The sequence below is a fragment of the Notolepis coatsorum genome (genome assembly GCF_963971535.1).
Source record: "Notolepis coatsorum genome assembly, chromosome: 12".
Taxonomy (NCBI): domain Eukaryota; kingdom Metazoa; phylum Chordata; class Actinopteri; order Aulopiformes; family Paralepididae; genus Notolepis; species Notolepis coatsorum.
The window spans coordinates 69,621,618-69,639,531 of record NC_140176.1 but is presented as its reverse complement, the minus strand read 5'-3'; the positions used below and the strand labels follow the sequence as shown (position 1 = coordinate 69,639,531).

The 17,914-nt window shown below is 42.8% G+C and overlaps 1 protein-coding gene across 1 annotated transcript in view; it reads left to right on the top strand.

The window, feature by feature from the left end:
* The window catches only part of phex (phosphate regulating endopeptidase homolog, X-linked), a 45,859-nt gene extending 32,898 nt beyond the window's left edge, over window positions 1-12,961 (top strand). The window contains 6 exon segments of the mRNA XM_084325864.1: window positions 7,361-7,428; window positions 7,536-7,666; window positions 10,992-11,057; window positions 11,566-11,670; window positions 12,038-12,114; window positions 12,248-12,961. Coding sequence (XP_084181990.1) covers window positions 7,361-7,428; window positions 7,536-7,666; window positions 10,992-11,057; window positions 11,566-11,670; window positions 12,038-12,114; window positions 12,248-12,350 — 550 coding nt within the window. The 3' untranslated portion in view covers window positions 12,351-12,961.
* Window positions 12,962-17,914: the final 4,953 nt, after the last annotated feature.

Below are 17,914 nucleotides of genomic sequence, written 5' to 3'. Positions count from 1 at the left end.
CTGCCAGCAATGTAACCGAGGAATATACTTTCAAACTATAGTCAAATAAAATCATGGGAGAATTGATATCTGATCATCAACATAACAGTTTTCTTCCTCTTTCCACTCCACAACACAACAATGGACCTGTCACAGGCACGTGCCCTGCAACTCCACCTAATAACATCAGCATCAATAATAACATAGAACACATTAAATACATAAGTCTCAGATTGATTCAATGAATCAATCTGCACGGTGATTGATTGAATGAACATTTTATTAACAGATTGCAGAATGGGTACAATACAGTACGGCTCAATACACACAATTGTTAAGGGGATGCAGACCAGAGAAAGACTTTCGTCTTGTTTACATCAGGGTCCCCCATTTTCAATTAATAAAACTTGCTCCGTGCAATCCATTCTTTGTGGATCTAACCCTCAGTGTTCAGGATAACAGAACATGAGGTGAGGAGGACCTTTAAGAAAGTGAATATCAGGAAGGCAGCATGACCGGACGGTATCCCCGGCCGCGTCATAAAAGTCTGTGCCGACCAACTGGCCCCGGTATTCACTGACATATTTAACCTGTCCTTAGAACAGGCTGTCATCCCCACCTGTCTGAAGAAGTCCACCATTATCCCTGTACCCAAAAAATCCAAGCCTGCTTGCCTCAACGACTACCGCCCTGTAGCTCTCACCTCCATAGCCATGAAGTGCTTTGAGAAGCTAGTGAAGGGCTACATCTGTTCCTCCCTCCCCATCAACCTGGACCCCCTGCAATTTGCATATCGCCCCAACAGGTCCACGGAGGACGCCATAGCCCATGTGCTGCACACAGCAGCATCACACCTGGACAAGAGGCAGGGGAACTATGTGAGAATACTATTCATCGACTACAGCTCAGCATTCAATACCATAGTCCCCTCCAAACTCATAGCCAAGCTCCGGGACCTGGGCTTGAACTATGACCTCTGCCAGTGGGTCTTGGACTTCCTGACGGGCAGACCCCAGGTGGTGAGAGCAGGCAACTGCACCTCCTCATCCATCACTCTCAACATAGGGGCCCCCCAGGGCTGTGTTCTGAGCCCCCTCCTCTACTCCCTGTACACACATGACTGTGTGGCACAGCGGAACAACAACACAATCATCAAATTTGCTGACTACACAGTAGTGGTGGGCCTGATCTCTGCAAACAACGAGAGGGCCTACCTGGAAGAGGTAAAGGTTCTAGCGGGATGGTGTCAAGAGAACAGCCTCTCCCTGAACGTCAGCAAAACAAAAGAGATGATTGTGGACTTTAGAAGATCGGGGGTCAGGGACTACAGCCCCCTCAGCATCGACGGGGCACCGGTTGAGAGAGTGAACAGTTTTAAGTACCTCAGAGTCCACATATCCGAGGACTTGACATGGACCACACACATTGACAGTGTTATGAATGAATGAATGAATGAAAACTTTATTAACAGATTGCAGAATGGGTACAGTACAGCTCAATACATACAATTGTTAAGGGGATGCAGACCAGAGAAAGACTTTCGTCTTGTTTACATCAGGGTCCCCCATTTTCAATTCATCGTAACATATATGACATACATGACATACAGATAGACAGTACTGCTCCATCTATACATTTATGACATACCAGATTTGCAATTACAGTACTGTTTGTGATACAAAAAGAGTCCAGAAAGAAAAGAGTATATACATTAGGCGTGGAAACTGTACATTGGATTGGGTAGGTGGGGGTGGGGGGGGACTGTACATTGGAGGTGGTTGGGTGGGTGGGGGGGGGGGGGGGGGGGGGGGGGGTTGGTTAGGAGTGGGGGGGGGGGGGGGGGGGTTCGTTAGGAGTGGGGGGGGGGGGTTGGGTAGGGGGGGGGGGTTGGGTAGGAGGGGTGGGTGGGGGACACTGTACAACTGTACAAACAACACTGTACATTGGATTATTGACAAGACCATACTTGGTAATTTACTGTACATTGGAGGGGGTTGTGTTCGGACATTTACAGGGGCCAGTTTCGGGTTGCAGTCTCCCTTAGGTGTTTTTTGAGAGTGTTTTTGAAAGTGGGTAGTGATTCACATTCCTTTACAGCTTTGGGTAGGGCGTTCCACATTGATGTGGCATAATTGCGAAACGTGTTTAGTCCCTTGTTTGAGCCGAATCTGGGTTTAACATGATTTGTGGAGCTCCCTCTGGTGTTGTGATCGTGGTATTCACTGACCTTTGGGAAGTATTTTGACATGTACATGGGTACCTTGGTCGTGTAGTGTATCTTGTAGACCAGGCCCATTGCAAGTTGCTGTACTCTGTCGTCTACTCTAAGCCATCCTAGGTTGTCAAAGTGGGCAGGGGTGAGGTGGGTTCTAGGAGTAAGGTCAAGCAGTAGTCTGACCAGTTTGTTTTGAGATGTTTGTAATTTTGTTTTTAGCGCCTTTGAGGTGCTTTGGTACCATGAGGTGCAAGCATAGTCGTAGTACCCTTGAATGAGTGCTCCTGCTAGAGTCTTCAGGGTATTCTTGTTTACCAGTGAGGAGATCCGGTACAAGAATCGAGTTCGTTGGTTGACTTTTTTTATTACATTGGATGCCATTTTGTCACAGGAAAGATTTGCCTCTAGGATGGAACCCAGGTAGGTAATATCTTCTTTCCTTGTGACAATATTGTCACCCACTGTAACTGAGAAGCCGTCGGTCTTGCTGAGTTTGTTATTTGAACCGAAGAGAATGGACTCTGTTTTGCCCATGTGTAATGATAGTTTGTTATCAGCGAGCCATATGCAGATTTTGCCTAGTTCTGAGCTGAGGGTTTTTTCAACCTGTAACTTGTTCTTGTCAGAGACCAGCAGGGCTGAGTCGTCCGCAAACAGGAACAAGTTGCAGTCACAAGCTGACGACATGTCATTTGCATAAATTAGGAACAGTAGCGGACCTAGTATGCTTCCTTGTGGAACACCACAGTTTACTGTGAGGGGGGGGGATAGGGTACCGTTTACCTCCACCATCTGCTCTCTCCCCTCCAGGTAGGATTGCATCCAGCTCACTGATAGACTATCAAAACCAATTGCTTTTAGCTTGTCAATCAGAATGGTGTGATTGACAGTGTCGAAGGCCTTTTGTAGGTCCAGCATGACCATGCCGCAGTATTTGCCCGCGTCCACCTCTTGTTTGATGTGGTCGTTTAAATAGAGAAGGCATGTGTCAGTGGAGTGGGATGTTCTGAAGCCAGATTGGAATTCGTAGATTAGATTTTTTTCCGCAAGGTATTTTTCGACCTGTTCGTATACAATTTTTTCCATGACTTTCGAGATGGAGGTAAGGATAGAAACAGGGCGGTAGTTGCCTGGGTCTAATTTACTGCCTTTTTTGTGCAGAGGGGTCACTCTCGCAATTTTGAAGTCCTTGGGGACGTGTCCCTGTTTTATGGAGAGGTTTATTATGTGTGTGATGACTGGGGTGATGGCGGCTGCTGAGTCTCTGAGGAATTTGGAGGGGATGTTGTCATGGCCAGTGGCCTTGTTGGGTTGGAGGGCGCTCAGTTTTTTGAGTACCTCATCTGTTGTTACCATTTCCAGTTTGAAGTCGTCTTTGTGGACCCCTAGGTTCTTGTAGTATGCTACTATGTGTTCTACCCCATAATGCCCTGAGTGGGAGGGTAGTTTGTTTACCAGTGTTGTGGCTATGTTTGTGAAGAAACTATTTAAGTAATTGGCTACATCCAGCTTTTCTGTGATGAGCGTGTTGTCCGTCTTTATGTTTATGTTTGAGAATCTGGTTTTGAGTTTTTTACTGCAGCCTAGTTGGTTATTGAGTAATTTCCAAAGTTCACGCGGTTTGTTTTTGTTTTCCTCGGTTTTGTCATTGATGAATTTTTTCTTTGCTGTTTTGATCATGGAGTTTCTTCTTGATCATTTCTTAGTCTGTTTCTTTCTAGTTTGAGTTCAGTCACGTGGGCTTGGAGTTCACTGCTCGTGCTTATGTTAAGCTTTGACTGACTTTTACGAAACTCAGGAAGGCACGACAGCGCCTCTACTTCCTTAGGCGCCTAAGGAAGTTCCAAGTGAGTCAGAAGATCCTCAAGAACTTCTACTCATGCACAATAGAGAGCATCCTGACTGGTAATGTCACCTCCTGGTTTGGGAATAGCACTGCACAAGACCGTAGCAGACTACAGAGAGTGGCCCGTTCAGCCGAACACACAATTGGAGGGGGGCTTCCCACTCTCCAAGACATTTACAACAAGCGCTGCATGGGTAAGGCTAAGAGAATAATCAAAGACCCCAGCCACCCAAACAACTGCCTCTTTGAACTGCTGCGGTCAGGCAAGCGATACCGGAGTCTCATGGCAAGCACAGAGAGACTCAGAAGGAGATTCTATCCCCAGGTCATCAGGATGCTCAATGAACAAACCATCAAATACACCCACAGCACACACATCCACACGCACACACTCACTTTAAATAAACAACACACTGTAGCACCCACTTTACCCACTTTAGACACTAACACACTTTATATTTATTGGTAAGGAGATTTGCACATCAATCTCATACCTCATTGAACCTCATTGCACCTCACCACCACAAGGTGGCACCACAAGCTAAGCTATACCTCACCATTTCTACAATGTACTGTATATTGCTGCAACTCAGTTACCTTCTGCATTGTATATACTGTACATATACTGTATATATGTGTATTGGAAATTTTTTTGGTTTGTTTACACTTGTTTACGTACTTGACTTTCTATTTTATACTTATATTATACTTATTTTATACTATATTTTATTTTATCTAGCACACTCTCAGGAGCTAAACAGAAAGAAGCATTTCATGCTAAAGTATTCTGTATTTCTGTATGACAACTAATAAAGAAACTTGAACTTGAAACTTGAGACTAAGACTAAAATGCTCAGACCTGTAGTTGACTAAAACTTGACTAAACAAAAAATAGATGAAGGTGACTAAATATGATGAAAACGAAAAAGAGCATTTGACACATGACTAAAACTAAAATTCTAAATAGCTGACAAAATTAATACTGGCCATCAGCTATGTTAGCTAGTGGAACAGCTAGCCAGCAGCTATGTTAGCCAGCGAAATAGCTAGCTAGCCAATGATGGCTATCTCAAAATATATTGATGGTACACATTAGATTGAATCAACCAGTAATGACATAAACATATTTACAAACAATGTACGAATAAGATACATGGTAAAAGGGCACAAGCTCAGAGATGCGTACCTTTCTGTCTCGTGAACATGACAAGAGAGGGGGAACGGTTGCTAGAGCAGCGGCTTTGAGAATGTGGACGATACCAAAATATAGATTGTTGATGTACAATCATTAGAATTGCAGGAAAATATCATAAAACACTGCATAAACCAAAACAACAATTCATTACATTAATTTATAATTAATGTAATCAGAAATGTCCACTCCCCTACACTATGACCCTGTCCCCATGCCCAACAAGTAGCATCCTGAACAAAGTGGACATGTATGTAAGTGTAGTGTGTGGAGTGTAGAGATATGGTGTAATTATAAACGCAAGGCATATATTCCACTTGTTACACCTCCACATAGACACAGAGTGTTACAAAGGGTCAGATTAAACCGAATATATATATTTATTGCTTGAGATCCCATGTATAATATTTGTATATCGTCTGATATCCCTTGTATATTCTTTGTACATATACACGGAATATCCCTTTACCTAGGTACAAGCCAGACCATAATATTCGTTCTCCTATTGGACAGCGACCCCCTAGGCGCCACGGCCATACCCCCCAATGTCTAGTTCAAAGCCACCGCCAAGGCTTGTCTCAACATGCCCAGGTTTGCGCAGTAATACGAGACAGAACTGAGGTTGGCACTAGATTATTCACCTTACGTATAAATACGTCGCAGGTGGATACAGCAGTAGTCTTGTCTTATCCTAAAACGTTCGTTCAACGTATCGTTCGTTCCTTACTAGAAAAGCCTTCATCACGAGTCAACGACCAAGTGAAGTGAGCAACCTTGCGTCTAAATAGAGCACTTAGAACCGCGTGCGAATAGGATAGTAAAAGTGTCAGAGCTTAGTGAAATAACGTCAAGTTCGACCTAGTTAATGTGAAGTACCGTGCACAGGAGAATCTACACCGGTGAATGCAGAGCCTTTTCCGGCTGGATTATTATTGCTTTGGTACCGTGGCTGCTGGAGCAGAGAACCGTCTACCCCACTGCTGTGTGGGATTTACCCGTGAGGAGCATCACTCGAGCCCGTCTCTAGGAAGAGGCTGGCTGGCTTTCATCCATGCTGTCCCGCATACTTGGATTATAGCTGCTGCTTTTGTCTACCGATCGAGGGGAGTATATGTACCGCCTCCCGTAGCTGGAGCTTATTGATTCCTCGTTGATCCAGACTTTTGCTCCCGAACATTCCTCTCCCCTGCTGGCTTACAACTGGAGGGAACCCCCTTAGTATCTCCAGCTGACCTACGAGTGTACCTTATATAATTCTTATGCTACAGGTGGTATTAATTATCCCCTTCGTAATATGCTCATGACTTACGCTCTTGACCTATTCATGCACATTCTTCGCCTTACAAGCGCAACTCTAATTCTTAATAAATGTAAGATAATCTTGGTGCTCTTCTAATAAATATTACAAACAGTACTTTCTTGTTAAGCCGTGTTATTGTGTGGGTGTTCATCACATATACCTGTGTACTGTATGGCCAGTAGTAATGTACATAACTCAGTAGTGGTTTAATGATACCATACTTATCAATACAGTCAGGGAATTGTACCCCTCAGTTACACAGAGGGCCAATTAGCCTTGGTGTACAAGGTACAGTGATGTGTGAGAGTCAGTCACAAACATCAGTGCACTATGATAGACAGTTTCTAACATACGTAAACACTGGGCAGATGCATTCATATGAAGCAGATCTCCATAATCTAGCAAAGGTAAAAACCTACAAGCAACCAATCTCTTACTAGATTCAATAGAAAAACAGCCCTTGTTTTTCAAAAATAGAATCCTAGTTTTAGTTTTAGCTTCTTTATTTTGTGAACCCTAATGTTGACAGAGTCACCTGGGAAGCAACAATAATGGGTTCATGACGACAAGGTCCTTCTTTAGCCTTTAATCGGCGTGGTTTATTATTTCACATAGCTTATGCACCATGAGACCTTCTCTCTGTGAGAGGCGATGGAGGAAGAGATCGAGGGGGAGGGAACAATCCCTTAAATACCCTCTTACCTGACATCAGCTACAATAGCTACGTCTCCTTGCGCCTATAGCGCCCTCTTGTGGAACAGTTAAGCAGTTACATGCAATCATATCACATAAACTCAACACCTAATTATCTTGATGATATTTTTCCAGGTCTTTAAGTTATGGTGCCATTGGGGTGATTGTTGGACACGAGTTGACACATGGCTTTGACAATAACGGTAAGCCAGAATTTCCTTCATGAAATTAATCATAAAATGTAGTGCCAGTATTCACATTTTAGTCGAGTGCTTAGCTCCACGGTGTGTTTGGATGTTTGTGTGTGCAGGACGCAAGTACGATAAGAATGGGAACTTGGACCAGTGGTGGAGCAACTCGTCCATCACAGCCTTCACTGAGAAGACCCAGTGCATGATCAACCAATACAACGCCTACCACTGGGAGGAGGCGGGGCTGAATGTAAGACCCAGTGCATGATCAACCAATACAACGCCTACCACTGGGAGGAGGCGGGGCTGAATGTAAGACCCAGTGCATGATCAACCAATACAACTCCTACCACTGGGAGGAGGCGGGGCTGAATGTAAGACCCAGTGCATGATCAGCCAATACAACGCCTACCACTGGGAGGAGGCGGGGCTGAATGTAAGATAAGAGATCGCCACTGTGTAGATCGCGAAACAATGGACCTATCACGAACCACACCCTCTTTTCTTGAGCCTCCTATCACAGCTATTGTCCTCGGAGGAGAGCAACAGTCGTGATTGGAGGATAAAAAAAAACAGGGCAGGGTTTCAGATCAATTGAAGTCGTTTACCAAAAATAGAACAGCAATGTTTCAGCCGCCAGCCTTCATCAGGGTGAACAGATACAGGATGATGACGGCTGGGAGATGAAACATTGGTTCCATAAATTGTCAAGACTAGAATGTGCAGCTATTGTTCACTATTTGAATGGTGTGGTATTCTAGCCTGAGCCAGAATAAATTGAAACAAAGGTGATTGTAGCTTTATCCTGCCTTCTTGGCCAACCCGCCCAAACCCCACCCCACCCCACCCCCACCCCCTCCCAATATCCGATCCTTTCATATCTCTTGGTGTTTGCACATACTGTAGGAAGAATGTCACAATAGTGGCCTTGCATGGGATGTTTGTCTAGTTCTCTTGCTTCCAGCACCACTTTCAAAAAACACTGGACATTACTGTTCTACTGTGACTTGTTTACAAGATCCAGTAATAAGACACCAAATTATTGTGTGTTTGTTGACACATTTATCATATATCAATGCATAGCAACCATTGTTTTGCACATAGCAACTGGCGTCTCTTCTATTGCCAAATACAAAACAACAGAGCGACAGTATGTTACAATCAGCCATGTTGGAAGACAGAGAACTACTGTACACAAACATTCTGTGCAAGACCTCTATTCAATCATTTGATTTTACAATTCTACACGAGACGAAGTTTCACCAAACCAACCTAGTGGTGTCACGTACCATACTGACATCTACTTGATGATTGCAGGTCAGAGTAATATTAGCTACAGAAGCTGGATCATGGCTCATACCGACAGTCTTTGTAGTTGCTATGTCGTCATACTTTGTTGGAATGCATCATAAATGAAAGGAACACGGCAACATTATTGGAAATGTGCTTACCATCTTCTCCAGAGTCAGACAAGAAGATAGATACCAATCTCCTCTCTGTGTGTTCAGTAGAAAGCTATCCCGCTGCAAGCTAGCTTAGCTTAGCACAAATGAATGGAAGCGGATACGGACCTCTAGCCTAGCTATTGGCCAAAAATACCTCTCCCGGAGTTCTAAGCTAGGCTAGTGGTCCGTATCCGTTCCATTTGTTTGTGCTAAACTAGGCTAGCTTGCAGCTGGATAGGTTTCTATTGAATGCACAGAGAGGAGATTGGTATTGGTGTGTTCCTTTAACCCATTCTCTGCCACCACTTTGATCATCCTAAACCATCCTCTGCCAGCGCTATTTGTCTATGGAGATGTTCACCTTCTTTGCAGGGCTATAACTTTTTTAATTGTATTGCTAAATTGACATTACTATGGCCCATTCAACATCAATTATCTATCGTTCAGGATGTAGGAAAGTTTTTACTTTTTCATTCGCACATTCATACTAAAATAATAATAAATAAATAATAAGTATAAATATGTTTTTATCGTTTTCTGCAGTATTTCATAGAACGTGAGATATAGGCATAAATGCATATATTAGATTATCAAATGCAGTTTGATACCGATCCATGCTATATAAAAAATGTCAACTGTACATGGTCCTAAACGTCATGACTGATCATCTGCGGGTGAGCGGAGGGGGGGGGGGGGGTCGTTTATAATTCAATGGCCGACGTTAAATGATTTATGTAGTATGGGTGATATATTGATCAGAGCAGTTTGTATCGAAAATGATAAAGAAAAACGCTGAAACTCACCCCAGTCTCCTCGTAGCGTTGAGCGATGAGAGTGGAGCAAACAGATCCCAATTATGGGATGTTGATCGATGCGATCCATTTCCGGTTTGTATATTACTAATACACGTCCAAATCATGTTGATTATTGAGTTATGGCAAAGGTCCATATTGGCGGTGTCTGGATTGAGCCCCGGGACGATAAACGAGTGGCCGGACGAAAATAGGGGACGGACCGAGCTCCAATGGGCACTTCCGGTTTGGCAACTCGCCGATCAGCCACCAGGTGGCGGTATTGAAGCGTTGCAGAGTTGTGATGGCTCAGACAGCATCAGCCAAGACTCCGTGGGTGAAATATGAATACCATGACGAAAAGATCATCCACCTCTACGGACAACAGGAGGCTCTGCTCTAAAGGAAGTCGGTGATTTCAAATACCTGGGCTCGTGGGTCAACTCGTCCGAGCAAGACCTTAAAGTGAGGAAGGCGCTTGCATGGAGGGCTCTGAACGGCATGACCAGTGTGTGGAAATCCAACCTCCCCCGTCAAATCAAGCTCAACTTCTTTCATGCAACAGTTGAGTCTGTCCTTTTGTATGGCAGTGAATGCTGGACCTTGAAGCCCACCCTGCAGAAGTCCTTGGATGGGTGCTACACCAGAATGATGCGTGTGGTGCTCAACATCAACAGGGATGAGCATGTCACTAATGCAAACTTGTATGGGGGGGTGCTAAGGGTGAGCGAGAAAGTGGCAGTCAGGAGAATGAGGCTGGCAGGTCACTGCCAGAGACATCATGAGATGCCAACCAGCAAACTTGTGCTGTGGGAACCAACACACGGGCATCGATCACGAGGACGTCCCACATTAACCTACGTGGACGTACTCAGGAGAGATGCGGGAACAGAATGCAATCAATAGCCTACCACCTAGCCAACAATATTATTCTCTTTCCTCCAGAAACATTCTCAATTCCATTTCTCTTGTTTCCGTGCCGGTGAAATTCTACCCGTTCGTTATGGCGACTACTAACACACAAATTTAAGCATTGATTTTGGCAGTAGGTTAGGCTGCCTCCGCGGCCCACTCGATGGCGCTCACTGGCCCACTGTTTGAGAATGGCTGATCTAGGACCCGGGGAACATAGGACCCTTTTTTCGGGAGCGGGGAACATAGAACCCGGGGAACATAGGGATGACCCCGTGCTGACAGGTAGGCTCATGATGCTTCACCGGTACTGATGTGCTGTATCGTACAACTGTAGCACCCGGAAGATCTACAGCACCGAGCTATACATGAATAGGATGATCCACTATGGAGGTGTAATCTCTGTTGTGGACGTGTCGTTGCGTAGGTGCGGGGGAAGAGGACTCTGGCAGAGAACATAGCTGACAACGGAGGAATCAGAGAATCTTTCAAGGTATGACCTTTCAAGGTATGACCTTTCAAGGTTTCTCTTTCTCTTTCTCTCTCTCTCTCTCTCTCTCTCTCTCTCTCTCTCTCTCTCTCTCTCTCTCTCTCTCTCTCTCTCTCTCTCTCTCTCTCTCTTTGTCACTGCATGTAACTCTACCGTTCTTTCCTCCTTGGATGGTTGGGGATAAAAAAAAAAAGACAAAGAAGAAATTATTTCTTGATATATTGCAGCAGTTTTATGAAATATGCACAAGTCTTAGAATTGCAAATGTTTTCAGTTCATCGTGACCATTGGTCCAGACGAATAATTAATTACTGACAGTTGATGTGTGCTTGTGCTTGTGCGTGCGTGCGTGTGTGTGTGTGTGTGTGTGTGTGTGTGTGTGTGTGTGTGTGTGTGTGTGTGTGTGTGTGTGTGTGTGTGTGTGTGTGTGTGTGTGTGTGTGTGTGTGTGTGTGTGTGTGTGTGTGTGTGTGTGTGTGTGTGTGTGTGTGTGTGTGTGTGTGTGTGTGTAGGCCTACAGGCGGTGGGTAGATGAGACTAGGGGAGGGGTGGAGGAGCCCCTTCTGCCTGGAGTTGAACTGAACAACGACCAACTGTTCTTCCTGAGCTACGCACACGTAAGGACACACACACACGTTTTTAATACAATTTAATTCCATTGACTAAATGAGGTACATGCTCCTGGCATTGCAGCAGGAGTTGCTTCTGGATAGTTAGCATGGTCAACATACATACTGTAACCTTTACCCTTAATTCCCCTAATTCTAACTTTAATCCCAAACCCAACCCCTAACCCTGAAATTACCTATTTTAAAGCGATGTCCGCCTCAAAATGTCCTTTTTTAAAGCGGTGACCACTTCGCAATCTCGTAACTTTTGACAGATTTAACCTCATCTCGCTATCTTTGTGGGGACATATTGGTCCTCACAAGTATAGTAGCGCCCGTCCAGAGTAGCTTCATAGTGTGTGATTGTCTTCTGCAGGTGAGATGTAACTCGTATAGACCTGAAGCTGCTCGGGACCAGATACAGAGTGGAGCGCACAGTCCGCCCAAGTACAGGTGAGTGCACACACACACACACACACACACACACACACACACACACACACACACACACACACACACACACGCACACGCACACACGCACATATCTACAGTACCTGACTTTGACTCTTGTGTTTTTGCTTTGCAGGGTTATCGGGGCAATGAGTAACTATGAAGAGTTCCGCCGAACGTTCAAATGCCCTGATTCGTCAGTTATGAACCGAGGGCCGGAGTCTTGCCGCGTCTGGTAGAGCTGGAGCTGTAACCTCAACTTGACCTCGACTTGACCCCAACCAGACCTTTACACTACTACTGTTAAGGCTAATCGTGTTGGACCTCATTGTCTGTATGTTACAGTAACCGTGGAAACTGCTGTAAGGACTGGAACCTTTCGTAGAGGACCATATAGTCCATTGTTACGGTATCCGTGGAGAAGCTGTTTCAACACGTTCACCAGCAGCCTCACCATGTAATCCCTGCCCATAGTGAAAGATGCTGACGTGTTCATTAGTTAGTGTGTGTGTGTGTGTGTGTGTGTGTGTGTGTGTGTGTGTGTGTGTGTGTGTGTGTGTGTGTGTGTGTGTGTGTGTGTGTGTGTGTGTGTGTGTGTGTGTGCGTGTGCGTGCGCCTATGTAGGCCTACTGTATATACAGTCTGCGTGAGTGAATCTGAATGTGAAAAATACATACTGTATGAAAGCAATCCAATGTTTGTGCTTTATAGAAAACTACCACCGGATTCAAAGCCCCACAATGCAGAAGAAGATACTGTAATCAACCACTGTATATTTGCATATCGTGTTCTTTACCCTCTCCACTAGACGTTTCACTGTCATTAAAGGGGGGACCTATTGTGAAAATGGCCTTTTCCTGTGTTTTGCATACATTTCTTACAGATTGAGCGGTCGCCCCGACACTGAGAACATTTTAAATATGTACATTGTGCCTTTTCTGTAGTTCAGCTGTGACAGGAACCCTCCCTCTTGAAACTAGCCATTCAGAATTGCAGCCACAATTGCCCTAGTTAGTAAGACCTCCTATGGGCATGTGACGAGATCAAATGCACGTGTGCAAGATGGTGGCTCGCCCGTAAATCTTCTCTTTTCTACCTAAAGTTGAACATAAAATATCTTTCTAAGATTTTTAACGGTAACCATTGCTATGCTATTACTGGATCTTCAGTCATATTTGATCTGCAACGTCTAGTCTGAAAATTTGATCTGAATTTCGTTCAACAGTACATCTAGCAGTGGTGCACGAGCAAGCCGGCCACAAACAGCCTGTGAGAATATAACTGAAACAGGGATATAGAGGGAGGCTACTAGAATATAACTGAAACAGAGGGATATAGAGGCTACTAGAATATAACTGAAACAGGGATATAGAGGCTACTAGAATATAACTGAAACAGGGATATAGCGGCTACTAGAATATAACTGAAACAGGGGATATAGAGGCTACTAGAATATAACTGAAATAGGGATATAGAGGCTACTAGAATATAACTGAAACAGGGGATATAGAGGCTACTAGAATATAACTGAAACAGGGATATAGAGGCTACTAGAATATAACTGAAACAGGGATATAGAGGCTACTAGAATATAACTGAAACAGGGGATATAGAGGCTACTAGAATATAACTGAAACAGGGATATAGAGGCTACTAGAATATAACTGAAACAGGGATATAGAGGCTACTAGAATATAACTGAAACAGGGATATAGAGGCTACTAGAATATAACTGAAACAGGGGATATAGAGGCTACTAGAATATAACTGAAACAGGGGATATAGAGGCTACTAGAATATAACTGAAACAGGGATATAGAGGCTACTAGAATATAACTGAAACAGGGATATAGAGGCTACTAGAATATAACTGAAACAGGGATATAGAGGCTACTAGAATATAACTGAAACAGGGGATATAGAGGCTACTAGAATATAACTGAAACAGGGATATAGAGGCTACTAGAATATAACTGAAACAGGGATATAGAGGCTACTAGAATATAACTGAAACAGAGGGATATAGAGGCTACTAGGATATAGAGGCTACTAGAATATAACTGAAACAGGGATATAGAGGCTACTAGAATATAACTGAAACAGGGATATAGAGGCTACTAGAATATAACTGAAACAGATGGATATAGAGGCTACTAGAATATAACTGAAACAGAGGGATATAGAGGCTACTAGAATATAACTGAAACAGGGATATAGAGGCTACTAGAATATAACTGAAACAGGGATATAGCGGCTACTAGAATATAACTGAAACAGGGGATATAGAGGCTACTAGAATATAACTGAAATAGGGATATAGAGGCTACTAGAATATAACTGAAACAGGGGATATAGAGGCTACTAGAATATAACTGAAACAGGGATATAGAGGCTACTAGAATATAACTGAAACAGGGATATAGAGGCTACTAGAATATAACTGAAACAGGGGATATAGAGGCTACTAGAATATAACTGAAACAGGGATATAGAGGCTACTAGAATATAACTGAAACAGGGATATAGAGGCTACTAGAATATAACTGAAACAGGGATATAGAGGCTACTAGAATATAACTGAAACAGGGGATATAGAGGCTACTAGAATATAACTGAAACAGGGATATAGAGGCTACTAGAATATAACTGAAACAGGGATATAGAGGCTACTAGAATATAACTGAAACAGAGGGATATAGAGGCTACTAGGATATAGAGGCTACTAGAATATAACTGAAACAGGGATATAGAGGCTACTAGAATATAACTGAAACAGGGATATAGAGGCTACTAGAATATAACTGAAACAGATGGATATAGAGGCTACTAGAATATAACTGAAACAGAGGGATATAGAGGCTACTAGAATATAACTGAAACAGAGGGATATAGAGGCTACTAGAATATAACTGAAACAGGGATATAGAGGCTACTAGAATATAACTGAAACAGGGATATAGAGGCTACTAGAATATAACTGAAACAGGGATATAGAGGATACTAGAATATAACTGAAACAGAGGGATATAGAGGCTACTAGAATATAACTGAAACAGAGGGATATAGAGGATACTAGAATATAACTGAAACAGGGATATAGAGGCTACTAGAATATAACTGAAACAGAGGTATATAGTGGCTACTATTCTAGAATATAACTGAAACAGAGGGATATAGAGGCTACTAGAATATAACTGAAACTGGGATATAGAGGCTACTAGAATATAACTGAAACAGGGATATAGAGGCTACTAGAATATAACTGAAACAGGGGATATAGAGGCTACTAGAATATAACTGAAACAGGGATATAGAGGCTACTAGAATATAATTGAAACAGGGGATATAGAGGCTACTAGAATATAACTGAAACAGGGATATAGAGGCTACTAGAATATAACTGAAACAGGGATATAGAGGCTACTAGAATATAATTGAAACAGGGGATATAGAGGCTACTAGAATATAACTGAAACAGGGATATAGAGGCTACTAGAATATAACTTAAACAGGGATATAGAGGCTACTAGAATATAACTGAAACAGAGGGATATAGAGGCTACTAGAATATAACTGAAACAGGGATATAGAGGCTACTAGAATATAACTGAAACAGAGGGATATAGAGGCTACTAGAATATAACTGAAACAGGGATATATAGGCTACTAGAATATAACTGAAACAGAGGGATATAGAGGCTACTAGAATATAACTGAAACTGGGATATAGAGGCTACTAGAATAGAACTGAAACAGGGTTATAGAGGCTACTAGAATATAACTGAAACAGGGATATCGAGGCTACTAGAATATAACTGAAACAGGGATATAGAGGCTACTAGAATATAACTGAAACAGGGATATAGAGGCTACTAGAATATAACTGAAACAGGGATATAGAGGCTACTAGAATATAACTGAAACAGGGATATAGAGGCTACTAGAATATAACTGAAACAGGGATATAGAGGCTACTAGAATATAACTGAAACAGAGGGATATAGAGGCCACTAGAATATAACTGAAACAGAGGGATATAGAGGCTACTAGTCTAGAATAGAACTGAAACAGAGGGATATATGTAGAGGCTACTAGAATATAACTGAAACAGGGTTATAGAGGCTACTAGAATATAACTGAAACAGGGTTATAGAGGCTACTAGAATATAACTGAAACAGGGATATAGAGGCTACTAGAATATAACTGAAACAGGGTTATAGAGGCTACTAGAATATAACTGAAACAGGGATATAGAGGCTACTAGAATATAACTGAAACAGGGGATATAGAGGCTACTAGAATATAACTGAAACAGGGATATAGAGGCTACTAGAATATAACTGAAACAGGGATATAGAGGCTACTAGAATATAACTGAAACAGAGGGATATAGAGGCCACTAGAATATAACTGAAACAGAGGGATATAGAGGCTACTAGTCTAGAATAGAACTGAAACAGAGGGATATATGTAGAGGCTACTAGAATATAACTGAAACAGGGTTATAGAGGCTACTAGAATATAACTGAAACAGGGTTATAGAGGCTACTAGAATATAACTGAAACGGGGATATAGAGGCTACTAGAATATAACTGAAACAGGGATATAGAGGCTACTAGAATATAACTGAAACAGGGTTATAGAGGCTACTAGAATATAACTGAAACAGGGATATAGAGGCTACTAGAATATAACTGAAACAGGGATATAGAGGGTACTAGAATGCATGAGTGGTTTTTTTTCAGCAAGAAAATTAAAAGACATGTTTAGGGGACCTCAAAGACCTATATTGGCTAGCTGGAAGCGATACGGACCAGCTAACCTAGCTGTTGGCCACAAACACTACTAGGCTAGTGGTCTGTATCCGCTTCCATTCATTTGTGCTAAACTAGGCTAGCTTGCAGCCGGATAGCTTTCTATTGAACGCACAGAGAGGAAATTGGTATCTATCTTCTGGTCTGACTCTGGAGAAATATGAAATGTGGGTAAGCACATTTCCCATAATGTTGGCATGTTCGTTTTAAGATTAGCATATTTGATACTTTTTCACTGGCATTTTTGCTGCAATAGCTGTGCAATGTATTTGTATTCTGTAAGCAATAGCGGTGGCTTGGTCAGCCATTTCCACCAAATATGCTAAAAAGAGAAGCTGAAAAAAGCTGACGTGTACATGATTACAGTACTACATTCACTTCATGTTCAAGTCTTGATCAAATTAGGCTCTTGTCTTATACAGCAAACCATACAGAATGTACAGTGCAACAGTCAGACACGGTAACAAAGTGTTCATGCGATATCTTTTCATGAAGATGTTCCATAGAGCAGGTTTAAAAAAGTTTCTTTCAAATGGAAATTGATTGATAATTTGACCAGATATTATTCATAGAGGCGCACAACAGTCTTTGATAAGGATAGAGTTTACTGACAGAATGACTTGCAACATGGAGAGGCCTAGGCTACAGCAATGGCCCTAGCCTAGATCTCTAGCTAACAATGTATTTATACAGGAGAGTAGACAAAACAAGAGGAGCATTCACGTACATAATATGAATTGAAAATGGGGGACCCTGACACTGGCGGACTCAGAGGGGTGCCCCCACGGTCGAAAAACGCGCGCTTAAGTGCCCTTTTGAGTGAAATAAATTAGAGGATGTGCCCTATTGGTGCCCCCACGGTTGAAAAACGCGCGCTTAAATGCCCTTTTGAGTGAAAGAAATTAGAGGATGTGCCCTATTGGTGCCCCCACGGTTGAAAAACGCACGCTAAAGTGCCCTTTTGAGTGAAAGAAATTAGAGGATGTG